Source organism: Oryctolagus cuniculus, chromosome 1 (genome assembly GCF_051225735.1).
Source record: "Oryctolagus cuniculus isolate XC-2025 breed Fujian yellow rabbit chromosome 1, ASM5122573v1, whole genome shotgun sequence".
Lineage (NCBI taxonomy): Eukaryota > Metazoa > Chordata > Mammalia > Lagomorpha > Leporidae > Oryctolagus > Oryctolagus cuniculus.
This window is the reverse complement of record NC_142867.1, coordinates 216,623,518-216,635,920: the sequence shown is the minus strand read 5'-3', so window position 1 is coordinate 216,635,920 and position 12,403 is coordinate 216,623,518. Positions and strand designations below refer to the sequence as shown.

General features: G+C 52.9%; 2 protein-coding genes across 2 annotated transcripts in view; one reads left to right on the top strand and one right to left on the bottom strand.

Annotated features, from left to right (window-relative positions):
- Positions 1-1,736: 1,736 nt before the first annotated feature.
- SLC46A2 (solute carrier family 46 member 2) lies at positions 1,737-12,377 on the top strand. Its single transcript, XM_002707955.6, has 4 exons — positions 1,737-3,074; positions 4,764-4,847; positions 5,237-5,393; positions 11,252-12,377. The coding sequence occupies exons 1-4, from the start codon at positions 1,946-1,948 to the stop codon at positions 11,307-11,309; spliced, it is 1,428 nt and encodes a 475-aa protein (XP_002708001.2). The 5' UTR covers positions 1,737-1,945; the 3' UTR covers positions 11,310-12,377.
- SNX30 (sorting nexin family member 30) overlaps positions 4,916-12,403 on the bottom strand; it is a 151,867-nt gene continuing 144,379 nt past the window's right edge. Inside the window, exon 9 of the mRNA XM_089301652.1 lies at positions 4,916-4,981. Within this exon, the coding sequence (XP_089157778.1) occupies positions 4,931-4,981 (51 nt within the window). The 3' untranslated portion in view covers positions 4,916-4,930. The remainder of the gene's footprint in view (positions 4,982-12,403) is intronic.

Here is a 12,403-nt window from a genome sequence, read left to right as displayed (position 1 = left end):
TCAGGGTTCCACCTGCTGGTCCTGTGGACCACAGCCACAAAGGTTGGATGGCCACTACCTCAGTTGGGGCCTGCCTCCAGGTATACAGAGACGAGGTGGGGGTGGGTGGGGACATGGTGAGAATATAATCCAACCTAGAGTAGCCTAAACTGGGAAGACACTGACTGCCTTGAGTCAAGTTCATTTCCAGGCCAGAGGACATGGATATCAACCCTGGCAGGTCACGACACTAGTTAGCATCCCGATGACCTAGTTTTCTCTAGATCTGTCCTAGGTCTGATGTGAGTCTCTCAGAGTCCACTCAAATTTCACAAGCAGATGGGAGGCTGTGAGACAGCACAGACCCTCCCAGAGAAGCCCCCAAGATTACTGTGAACACCATCTTCCCCATAACCCATCCATTCCCTGGAGACTCTGACGCTTGCAGGAAGAGACTGGTTGGACTGCTTGGTGCAACCTCTAGAAAAAAATAAGGTTAGGAATGGAGTGGGAGAGCCAGGTATGGGTTGGGTGAAACCAGAACCTCCCAAGGTGGCCGAGGCGAGGGGAAGGAAGAGGGAAGTGAGCTGCAGAGCCAGATCACAGGGCACATGGTGAGGACGGAGACTAGTGCATCTAGTCTTCTCTGCAGAAGGCACAGTTGTCAGGCCTGGACAGTGGCAAGGAGGGGTGGAAAAGGGGCTTGTAGGCCATCTCGAAGCTACACCGAGGGCAGCATCTACACAAAATCATTTAGAGTCATGTCCCTACTCCCTACAGGAGTACACGACCCATTCGGCTCTTCAGTCCTCCCTGCAGACACGGCTCTCCCTTTTGGGACTGTGGCTTCCTACTTGTCTGTGTTGCCATGGGTGTGTGGGGGTGGAGGGTGCAGGGACAGGGAGAGAAGCTGTGTGTTCTGACACTCCGTCCCCAGGTGTGGAAGCTGAGAAAGGTCTTGCCCCTTGGTGAGTTCTGACCCCTGCGCTTGGTGCCTGCTCTCCTGGTCCACTTTGCAGAAGTGTGTACTTTGAGGAAGCAAGGCCACCTGGGAGCTGGAACCCAGGGGAGTCCACAAGATGGAATAAAGCCACCATGAAAAAGCAGCGTCCCGGTGACCTGCTTAGAGTCCAGTCTCAGCCTTGGAAGGCTGAGAAGACCGTCCCTCTGTCCCTGGGCCCTGGCCTTCGAGGCAGAAGTCCCCAAAGGCTGCCAAAGCAGGTGCATCAAGTACACTCTTCTCTGTGAAGTCTTCTGCTTGGGGGAGGGCCTAGGCCTTGCTGCTCCCGAGTTATTTGACTTCTCTCAAAGCCTGGGCCTCTCTCAGCTCCTGGTCTCACCAGCTCGTGGGTCCCTGTGGCGTTTAAACCTCACAGATAAAGGCTCCCAGCCCAGTAATCACCTCCCACAGAACCCTCCTGGTATCCCACCCGCCTCATCCAAACCTGCCTTCCAGACTCAGCAGAATTTGGAAATGCGGTCTGGGCTGCCCGCGCGCTCCCTCCCAGCTGGGTCTCGACCCCTGCCAGGGCAAGACACAGGGGAAGGTCCCCAGCGACTGGGGGAAATTTTCGGCTCTGGTCAGGCGGCCGCGGTTGCGAGAGCCGCGTAACGCGGCAGCCAGGGGCGCAGGGGCGCGGAGCCAAGACGCCGCCGTGCGCGCCTGGGGCTCTGAGTCCCCTGCTATCCCCAGCTCCGCTCGGCCGGCGTGGGCGGAGCAGGGCGGTGCGCGGTGCCGCCTTCTAGGGCCTGGGGAGGAGTGGCCCGGGCCGAGGAGGTCACTCGGAAGCTGAACTGGCTGCTGTCACACGCGCTCCGAGCCCCGGCTCCGCTCTGCCCTCTCCGGCGCGCACGGGTCCCTGGCACACGCTCGCGCTCTCCGGGCTTGAGTCCCGGCCCTCCTTGGCAGCGACACGTCCCCGTCGCTGAAGCCAGCAAGCCCTCCAGCCCCCAACAGGCAGGTCACATGGCTCCCGAGGTCACCTGCCCGTGGAGGAACCACTTGTCTCGCTTCCAGATGAGGACCTGGATCGAACCCGTGGTGGCCTCGACCCAGGTGGCCTCCTCCCTCTACGACGCAGGGCTCCTCCTGGTGGTGAAGGCATCCTTTGGGGGCGGGGGCGCGGCGAACCGCAGCTCGGGCGCGTCGCCACGGGACACTCAGGAGGACCACCAGCAGACTGCCATCTCCAACTTCTACATCGTGTACAACCTGGTGGTGGGCCTGACGCCTCTGCTGTCCGCCTACGGCCTGGGCTGGCTCAGCGACCGCTCGAACCGCAAGATCTCCATCTGCGTGTCGCTGCTGGGCTTCCTGCTGTCGCGCCTCGGGCTGCTGCTCAAGGTGCTACTGGACTGGCCGGTGCAGGTGCTGTACGGGGCGGCGGCGCTCAACGGGCTGTGCGGCGGCTTCTCGGCCTTCTGGTCCGGGGTCATGGCGCTGGGATCCCTGGGTTCCTCCGAGGGCCACCGCTCCTTGCGTCTCATCCTCATTGATCTCATCTTGGGCTTGGCCGGGTTCTGCGGCAGCATGGCCTCGGGACATCTCTTCAAGCAGATTGCTGGGCACGCAGGGCAGGGGCTGGTGCTGACAGCCTGCAGCGTGAGCTGCGCCATGTTTGCCCTGCTCTACAGCCTTTTGGTGCTCAAGGTCCCTGAGCCGGTGGCCAAAACCAGCAAGGTGCTCCCCACGGTGGATACTGTGTCTGGGACAGTGGGCACCTACCGCACCCTGGATCCAGATCAGCTGGACAGGCAGAGCGTAGTGGGGCACCCTCCCCCGCTGGAGAAAGCAAAGCCCCAAAAAACCATTATAGCCCTGCTTTTTGTGGGTGCCATCATCTATGACCTGGCGGTGGTGGGCACCGTGGACGTGATGCCTCTCTTTGTGCTGAGGGAGCCTCTGAGTTGGAACCAAGTGCAGGTGGGCTATGGCATGGCCGCAGGGTACACCATCTTCATCACCAGCTTCTTGGGCGTCCTGGTCTTTTCCCGCTGCTTCCGGGACACCACAATGATCATGATTGGCATGGTCTCCTTTGCGTCTGGATCCCTTCTCATGGCCTTTGTGAAAGAGACATACATGTTCTACATTGGTGAGTCTGGCATTCCCGGGGTGGCAGGGGGTAGGTGACCCTCTGTGTCACGGGGCTGTCAGCAGGGATGCTGTGGTCTGGGTGTCCCAGATCAGTATTGGGGTTGCACCTGCTACGTGGGAGGCACAAGGGAGCTGGGAGTGCATGTGCACTTGAGCATAGCTGTGTTGTATTGTACATTATCGATATCGTTGCTTGAAAGCTCACCAAAGTGGTGCCTGTGACCCCAGGGCATGGGGATGGGGATTTTTTTTTCCTGCCAGGGGCCGTTTGGATATTTATAACATCATTCACCAGCCATACAGAATGGTCAGCTGAAAAGTTGGCCTGTTCTAGGTTTATTGAATTTCGAGTCCCATGTACAATTGCCTGGGCAGGGCCAGGCCAAATGTGTAAGGCAGGCCTTACGCTGCTCACGGCTGGTCACATGCCACCCCTGCAGGGGTCAAGGTGGTGTGTCCGGTGGCTCCCGGAGTCAGAAGAGGTGCTTTGGGATGGACTTGAATGGAGAAGATGGGCCTGGGTTTCTTCTCCCCAACTTTGAAAGGATAAACATCAAATAGTCCTGTTGAAAAGATCCCTGACTTAAAATCACATGGAACAAACAGGCGATTTCCAAAAATGCATTAAAATTCTCAGAAAATGCCTTCAGTGACCAGTGTAATAACCCCCCCACAGACACACACACACGCACACACACACAGCTGCCCAGGAGGCAGAAGGCAGTTTCCATCTGTGGGTGCAGGTCAGAGAACGAAGAGCAGAGAGCTCTAGACTGGTGCTCCAGTAGAAGTTTCTCTAGTGAGCGAGGCCGTCTCTACAGTCCAAATCCATCCTGTGCCAAACAGGAACCACTGGCCACCTGTGGCTCTGAACACTGGAAATGCGGCTGGCTCAACTGAAGGACAGAGCTTTGACTTTTATCTTATCTTATTTAAATTAAAGAGCCACACAAGATGATTGGCTAACATGTTATAAAGAACAACTCTAGGTGGTTATCAGAATCTATCCCTTGACCCAGGTCACATACCTCAGAGAAATGTCTAAGAAATGGCAAGATAACCTCCGGTCAGCTCCCACACAGACTATGCAGATGCTGGAATATCCCATTCTCCTTTCCTTCCCACCAATCCCCTCCCTCTCCCTTCTCTCTCTCTCTCTCTCTCTCTCTCTCTCTCTCTCTCTCTCTCTCACACACACACACACACACACACATCTGCATCTGGCTAATCAATAGGGCTTGAGGCATGTATGGCAGCTATGTTCGTAAGAACTATTTCTGGAAGCAGTTTGCCAAAGCTCCTGGCACTGTCTCCCAGAGATGTTCGAGAATGTCAAGGCCAGGCACTTCCCTCCCTGGAGAAGGATGTTGTGTCCTTTTGGTGGCACCAGCTCCAATTTCCTAAAATACCATTTAACTCTGCCAATTAGAGACACCTTCCACAGTCCGTCACATTGCCAAGTGCACCTTGCCCCCTTGCAGGGTGGCGTGCAGCATACATGCTATGTCAAAGCTGAGAGCATCAGAGTCCGGCTAGGGAGGGCAGCAGAGAAGTTCCTCGTTCCTGGCCAGGCCTCTCAGGGATGGTGGGGCTGGAAGGGAGGTGGGGCTGGAAGGGGCTTGATTCCGAGTCCCCCCTGTTCAGGGCTGGGCTGCCCTGTGCACTGTCCTCGTGTGCTCTGTTGCAGCTCGAGCCATCATGATGTTTGCTCTCATCCCCATCACCACCATCCGATCAGCCATGTCCAAACTCATAAAGGGCTCCTCTTACGGTGAGTGAAGCGGCTCTCTGGGATCCTCTGCTCCAGGCTGTTTCAGGGCTGCTGTGCTCAAGCCACAAACCAGCAGAAGGCACTCAAGAAAGTTCCGGAAGCATCTCAAACACACCAGGGACATACTGGTTTCCCTGCAGGGCAGAGGGAGTTAAAAACAGGAGGGTGGGAAAAGCTGAGAAAGCCAGTCACTGGGAGACTTCCAGCAAAGCAAGACACAGCCAAGTGCAGACCCAGGAGGGCGGGAGTCCTGGCGAATTGATCCAGGAAGACAGAAGGGAGTCCCTGGAAATGCAAGGGGTCCCCTGAGAGCTCCCCAGAGACTCGGCGAGTGGGGAACAAGGAAGGGGCAATAGCACACCTGTTGGTAACCTCTGTCCCTCCCACAGGAAAGGTGTTCGTCATACTGCAGCTGTCGCTGGCTCTGACTGGGGTGGTGACATCCACAGTGTATAACAAGATCTATCAGCTCACCATGGACAAGTTCGTGGGTACCTGCTTCGCACTCTCCTCCTTTCTGTCCTTCCTGGCCATTGTCCCGATTGGGTAAGATGGGAGCAGTGACTGCTGTTTGGGCGGGCCCTGTGCTGGGGTCAAGGAATGGCGGAACAGCCCAGATTGATCGATTTGTAACAGTTGTGCAGTGGGTTCTGAGGAGGGAAAGTAAAAGTCCTTCTGCTTCCTCAAAGTAATCAGCTGGCGATCTGAGAGTTCCCCTAAGTCACAGGGAAGGAACAGAGGAGCCCAAGCCAACTGGCTCACTTCCTGGCAGGTTTATTCATAGTAACTTCTTACACTTCCTTACCAGAGGCTGGGATGAGGCCCCCTTTTGAACCAACCATTCAGCCCTCTGTCCTTAAGCTCCCTTTAGGGAGAGCTCACCTTGCCTCACTTGAGTACCACTTCTCACCTGTGCCTTAAAGGACTCCCTGCTCCGGGTCTGAACCTGGTGTGCTCCCCTGGACGGCCGTGAGCAATTCTGTTTATTTCTCCGGGAGAAATTGTCTTGTTGGTAAAATAACAGCATTTAAGCCTGGGAGATTGCAGGAAGAGGGGAGAAAGCTGAGAAGTGAAGGGGCAGCGCCTGGTCCCGTGGCACCAGCACCAGCCTAAGCCAACAACATGGAAACCAGGGTTGGTCCGATTCTGCCTTCAGCCAGCCCGCCCAAAAGTGATATAGTGCAGGCCCCATTTGCGAGCCATATGGGTGATTTTGAACAGTCTAGTAGCCACAGTTAGAAAAGATAAATGGGTCAGGTGAATTAATTTTGACTACCTAGTTGATACCCACGATATCATCTCAACATGGAATCAACATACAAGATTAACTGATGAAATAGGTATATATGCTTAATAATGAAGTCTTTGAATTCTGCATGTACTGGAGCTTACAGTGCCTCTTGGAATGGATTTGTCACATTTCAGGTGTTCCGGAGCCCCCTGCGGCGAGTGGGTCCCACACTGGACAGTGCAGCTTTACACCGTTAGGCCCTTGTACCCCTCCCCTGAGATGAGGGTCTCTCACGTTTGCCAGTGCTGCCAGGAAAGCTATACATATCCATGTGATCAATATAGCCACACTAAGGCCTCTGGGGATTATAGATTTGCATGTTAAAGGAACCGGCCATGTAGCACATGCACACTCTAGATTTCCATAATGGCAGTAGTAGAGGCAGCCAATAACTGAAGGCAGGTTGGAAGGGGACAGCGATAAGCTCTTTGGGAATTCTCACATCACACCGTAACTTAGGCCCCTGCCTGCGTAGATTGAGCCTCCCTGATAGACACCATCCACCACTGGGGCTCTTTGCTTTACTTCACAGTTGAGAAAAACAAGACAATGAAGATCAAGCAGCCAGGAGGATTTGTACAGGCAGCAGGCATGACCAGCTCTCCCTTTCTCAGGGGAGGGGCTGGGACAGATCTGTCCAGCTTTTCGGCCTTTTCATGTGCTCCTGTTTTCATGTGAGTCATGGCCGAGTGGGCTGGACTTCCTGAGCTAGGGCCAGCATGCAATGCAAACTTCTGCAGAGCCCCAGCCCTCTGGTAACCGAGGAATGAATTCATAGTTTTGTGCACTTGAAGATCATCCAGTCATATTTTCTTGGTAGTTGAAATAGTCTCTTTACCTTAAACAAACACACACAACAATAATAACAAGAGGAAACAAGCCCTACTTGTTAATGTGTCATCAAGACAGACACACGAAAGCAATGCGAAAAATCACCCATCGGTTCCTTTCTGCAGATGAATCTGCTCTATGTATGTGCTACGTGGGATGCTTTGCCTTTGTTAAGAGACTGTAGGGCGCAGGAGGCAGGTGCACTGCCTTTGCCATCTCACTCCAATGCAACGTGAACATGCATTTGAACTCAGTCATACATTCTGTACGTGGAATCTCAGTTAGCCATGCAGGGTCTTCAAGCTCTTTTATCCACAGAAACAGAGAGCAAGCAACTGATGGTTTATGCAGATGAGGCACTTAAGTATTGCTAATTGCTTCCCTCAGTGGCAGGTATTTAGCAACAGAGAGACACAGGCAAACAGAGCTTCTCTGTACGTTGGACTCCTGGTGAAAGATTTAAAAATTCCTATGGCTGGGATCCCACCCCCCAGAAGTCTGGGGTGCAGTCTGGGCACAGGTGATTCAAATGTCCAACCAAGATTGAAAATCTCTGGTATTAAAATCTCTGGTATTACCTTTATCTTCCATGAAATCACTAAATAAATGAGATCTTGATTTTTATAGCTGACAGAGGCCCAGGCTGTACCATTAATTGTGAAGTGACAGCAACAGGAAAAACCAGTAGAGCTTTCTAACCATAGAAGGAAAAGCTACATTCCAAGGTCAGAAAAACCCAGGAAGGCAATGTCAGAGCAGAGGGGAACTGGGTGGGCGGACAGAGGGCTGGACTGGTCATAGCCTACATCCTTCTTCATGATGCCAGGAGAGCTCCTTGGGCCAGAGCTGCCAACAGCCTGTGTGCAATCCCAGATGGCTGTGGCCCCGCCCCCTCCTGGAACCAACCCACCCCTTCCTGCTTGCTCTTCTTTACAAACAGTAGAGAGATGCGGACGAAACACCTGAGTTCCTGCCCCTCTACAGCACCCCTCCCCTCGGCCCCCCGGACACACATGTCCTCGGCCAATGCCTCGTGCCTCATGGAGCACACAGAGGCCACAGAACATGACCTTCTCTTCTGTTCGCTGCACCCATCTCGTTCTCTTTCCTGTTTTAGAAAATGGTAACAGCAGACACTGACTAGGCACCAGGCACGACTTGAGATATTTCACGTATTTTGACTAATTTAATCTTCCCAGACAATCCCAGAGATAATTATTATTATTATCATCCCCATTTTGCCGGTGAGGAAACAGAGATTCCAAGCTATTTATGTAACTCGCTGAAAGCCACACAGCCAGGAAGTGGCAGGGCCAGGCTTGGAAGCGAGGCGTTTTCTCTTATGCATTACATGGCATACTTAGAAAAGCTGCTTCTCCTCCCTCATTACAGGGCTTCACTCCACTACACCCTGCTCTCTCTCCTGCACCCTTCCCACCCCCCAGGACTGACACATGACCCGCTCTCCTCCTCCTCCGCCTCTTCATAGCCAAAGTCTCCATGCTGTCCCTATCTCCCATCACTTTGCAGTCCACTCTGGTCTAATTCCCCACCTCAGCCCCACCAGACCTGCTCTCACAAAGCCCACTATTGACTTCTTGGCGACTGAAGCCAGCACACGTGCTGCGATCATTGTCTCACCTAATGCCACGGCTCACTTTTCCTTTGGGAGGTTATTGTCACTTAGTGTTCTTATTATCTTTTCTTATTTATGTGAAAGGCAGAGACACAGACCTAGAAACAGACACGAAGATATCTTGCATCAGACACAGAAAGATCTTCCAATCCACTGGTTGACTCCCTGGTTAACTCCCCAAATGGCTGTAACAGGCAGGGCTAGGCCAGGCTGAAGCTAGGAGTCTGGAGCTCAGTTGAGGTCTTCTAGGTGGGTGGCAGGGACCCAAGAACTTGAACTGTCACCTGCTGCCTCCCAGGGTGCACATTAGCAGGAAGCTGGAAGTGGAAGTGGAGCTGGCACTTGAACCCAGACATGCCAATGTGGGATGCAGGCATCCCATGTGGCACCTTAACCACAGTGCCAAAGGCCCACCCTGTCACTGGGTTTTCCTAACATCTCACTGTCCTGGTTTTGCCCCTATTTCTCTGATTGCTTCTTCTCTCCAAACCTCCAAGTGCAGGAGTTCCTTGGGGCTCTGCTCTGGGCTGTCTTCTCACCTTACGTTCTCTCTCTAAGCAACATCAAGTGCTCACAGCCTTCAAATTACCACTTGAATTTCCAAAATCGGGTTATGGCTGTCTTCCTATCTTACTGCACTCTTGTCCTTTCCACCTCATCCAATGGCACCTGAGATCAGCAACAGCCTCCTCGTCCTCCCCTCCCCTCCCCTCCAACCCATCAGTCCTCATTGATTCTGCCCCTCCAAGGATGCCTCAAGTTCATCCTTTTCTTTTTGTCTCCACCACTACCACTCCTACTCCAAAGTCCATGGACGAGGCCTCAGCCCTCTGGCCCGTTCTCACTCATCTCTCCCATCCCTCTCCACCAGGTGGCCACAGGAGTTCCTGACAGTGTCAATGTCACCTGCTCAACGTGCTGCACTTGGCTTTCATAGCTCTTGGGATACAACCCAAATGTCTTTGCCATGGGCCACCAGGTCCCCCATCATGTGGCTTTGCCAACTTCTCCGGTCTCCTAGTCCTGCCACCGGCCCCTTTTCCCGGCCCGTTGCACATCACCCACAGTCCCCTCCCCTCATGTTCTTCCCTTCTTCACCCACACCTCTTTTTTTTATATATAAAGAAATTAGTAAAGTGGTTCTTTGTTTTTAAAGATTTATTTATTTATTTGGAAGGCAGAGTTACACAGAGAGAAAGAGAGGTCTGCTGGTTCACTTCCCAATTGGCCGCAAAGGCCAGAGCTGTGCCGATCCGAAGCCAGGAGCCTGGAGCTTCCTCAGGGTTTTCCCATGTGGGTGCAGGGGCCCAAGCACTTGGGCCATCTTCTACTGCTTTCCCAGGCCATAGCAGAGAGCTGGATCGGAAGTGAAGCAGCCAGGACTCGAACCGGCGCCCATATGGGATGCCGGCACTGCAGGCTGCAGCTATACCAGCTACACCACAGCACCAGCCCCACCCACACCTCTTTCTTAACCCGACTAGTCAGCGTTCTAACTGAAACACCATTTTCTCAGCATTTCCATAACCCATCTCCATCTAAACTAGTCCCTCTGCTGTGTGCTCCCAGAGTCTCCTGTATGTTCCCCCCAGCATGGCACTTGGTGATCATTCAGTGATTATCTGTTAAACATGCCTGCCCAGTAGATTTGGCTCCCCAAGCACAGAAGTCATCATGTGTCCAGCAGAGAGCCAGCTCATAAGTGCTCAACATGGATTTGCTTAATGAATGTTCTGTCACAAGGGTGTGGCTCCTTCCAGCCAGGACCACTGGCTAGCCACCTCCCAGAGCTAAAGCCAGGGGCTGGCCATCATCACATGGCTGTGTTGAAGTGTGTGGTAGGGGGTCAGCTACACAGACAGGGCTGCAAGTTGACTTCCCACGGCACTGTCCCAGTTGTCTCCAAGTCTTCCCTCTCTACTTGCCAGCCCCATAATACAATGAATTTTGTTTGAAGTTCATTTACTGCCCCTTCCTGGCAGGCCCAAGGGCTCGTGGAAGGTGAGGAATCATTGAGTTGAGAAGAGTTTCTGTAAACCTTTCCCTTAGAAGGCTCGGATTTAAGCTCACAGCCCATCCAGCAAACCAGGTGTAGTGCATCCATCAAGAAAAGCTATGCCCTGGCTCAAAACCTGAGGATCCCAGAGCTAAAATGAGAAAACTGAGGTCTCCAGACACACAGACCCAAGACCTCAACTCAGAGCTCCTAACTGCTATGCAGCCATTCCTCTGCCAGTGTTTTGAAACAGTGTAATGGTGATTTGTGGAAGAGATGAAAGGGCTATGGAAGAGGAAAGAGGCAAAAGCCAATCTTGACCTTGAACTATACAAGTACATAGGTGTGTACTATTAGGCCAGAAGTGAGATGCCGAGAGATTCGAGGAAAAAGAAAACACAGATGCAAGGGGTCCACAATGTTTTGGGAAATGGGGGGACATTCATCATCTCAGGATTAGAACTCATCTGGGGGGAGAGGCCATCCCTCTCCACTCAGCGCAGCCTTCCGATGCCCTCATGGAGAGGACCTCTCAGTCCACGAGTGACGAGGTGGCCAGAGGCCCCCTTGACATCAGTGGGGAGGGGAAGGCATGCCCTTTGGCCCATTCCAGCTGTTCTCACGTAATTCTCTGTTGCACATTCTTACAGAATCGTGGCCTATAAACAAGCCCCACGGTTGCAATATGGAGACATCCCAGAGAAATGAAGGTGGTGACCTATGGGAACTGAAAATGCCAGCAACGGCCAGGCCTCCTTGAAGGCCAAGAAAATGGAGAACTGGTGATCAAAGCAACCCACCGCCCAAGAAACCCCAGTTCCCGCTGGAGACCTCGGAATAACCTACTCTCGCTCAGGGTCCCTGGTGGGTGGGGGAAAAGCACTTTCTTGGTGGTGGCAGATGCCCCGATTAGGCAAGAGGTTGGGTTCTGCAGACAGAAGAGTGGGAACTTTCAGGGCTGATAGGCTGGCTGCACGCACAGCCACCCCAAGTGCCAGAGAGCTTCAGACTCCGGCTGCAGCCAGCCAGCCCCTTCTCTTTCAGGGATTATCTCGAGGGCTCCAAGGTATGGCCACTTGGGTGCTGTGCTTCAAGTCCCTTGGGAGGATTCAAACCAAAGCATGCATTTTCAACAGCCTGAGTGGCATAGGGAAGGAATTTTTTGGTAAGAGTTGCCAACAGTTTTGTATGACCAACAGAATTGTTTAAATTCAAATAAAACCCTGGGAAAATGTTAGCTTTCTTTCCTGAGACTTCGTTGGCTGGAAACACTTAGGACAGCCATGGAGCTCAGGTCCTTGGCCTTTATGAAGAAAACATCTAGACTTTGAGAGAATATTCAACTGACTAGAAAGTAGGACTTGCCAAAGTGGAGGAGGGTGTCAAGGGAGAGGAGAAATGCTAAGAGCTATTGGAGTGTGTATTTACTTTTATGGTCTATTTTACTCACATTTATAAAAGCAAACTCACCTCCTAATTAAAACCAACAAAGAATGCATGTGTGAGCAGTTAAGAAGCCCGTGTTCCGTATCAGAGTTCCTGGGTTCAATTCCCAGCTCCAGCTCTGGACTCCAGCTTCCTGCCAACCCAGACCTTGGGAGGCAGCGGCGATGGCTCAAGTAGTTGTGCAACTGCCACCCACATGAGAGACCTGGATGTAGTTCCTGGCTCTTGGCTTTGGCCTGACTCAGTCCCAGCCTTTGTAGGCATTTGGGGAGTGAACCAGTAAATGGGAGTACATTCTCTCTCTCTCTAATAAATACTTCTTTACAAATATGAGTATGTAAATCTTTCTTTCCCAG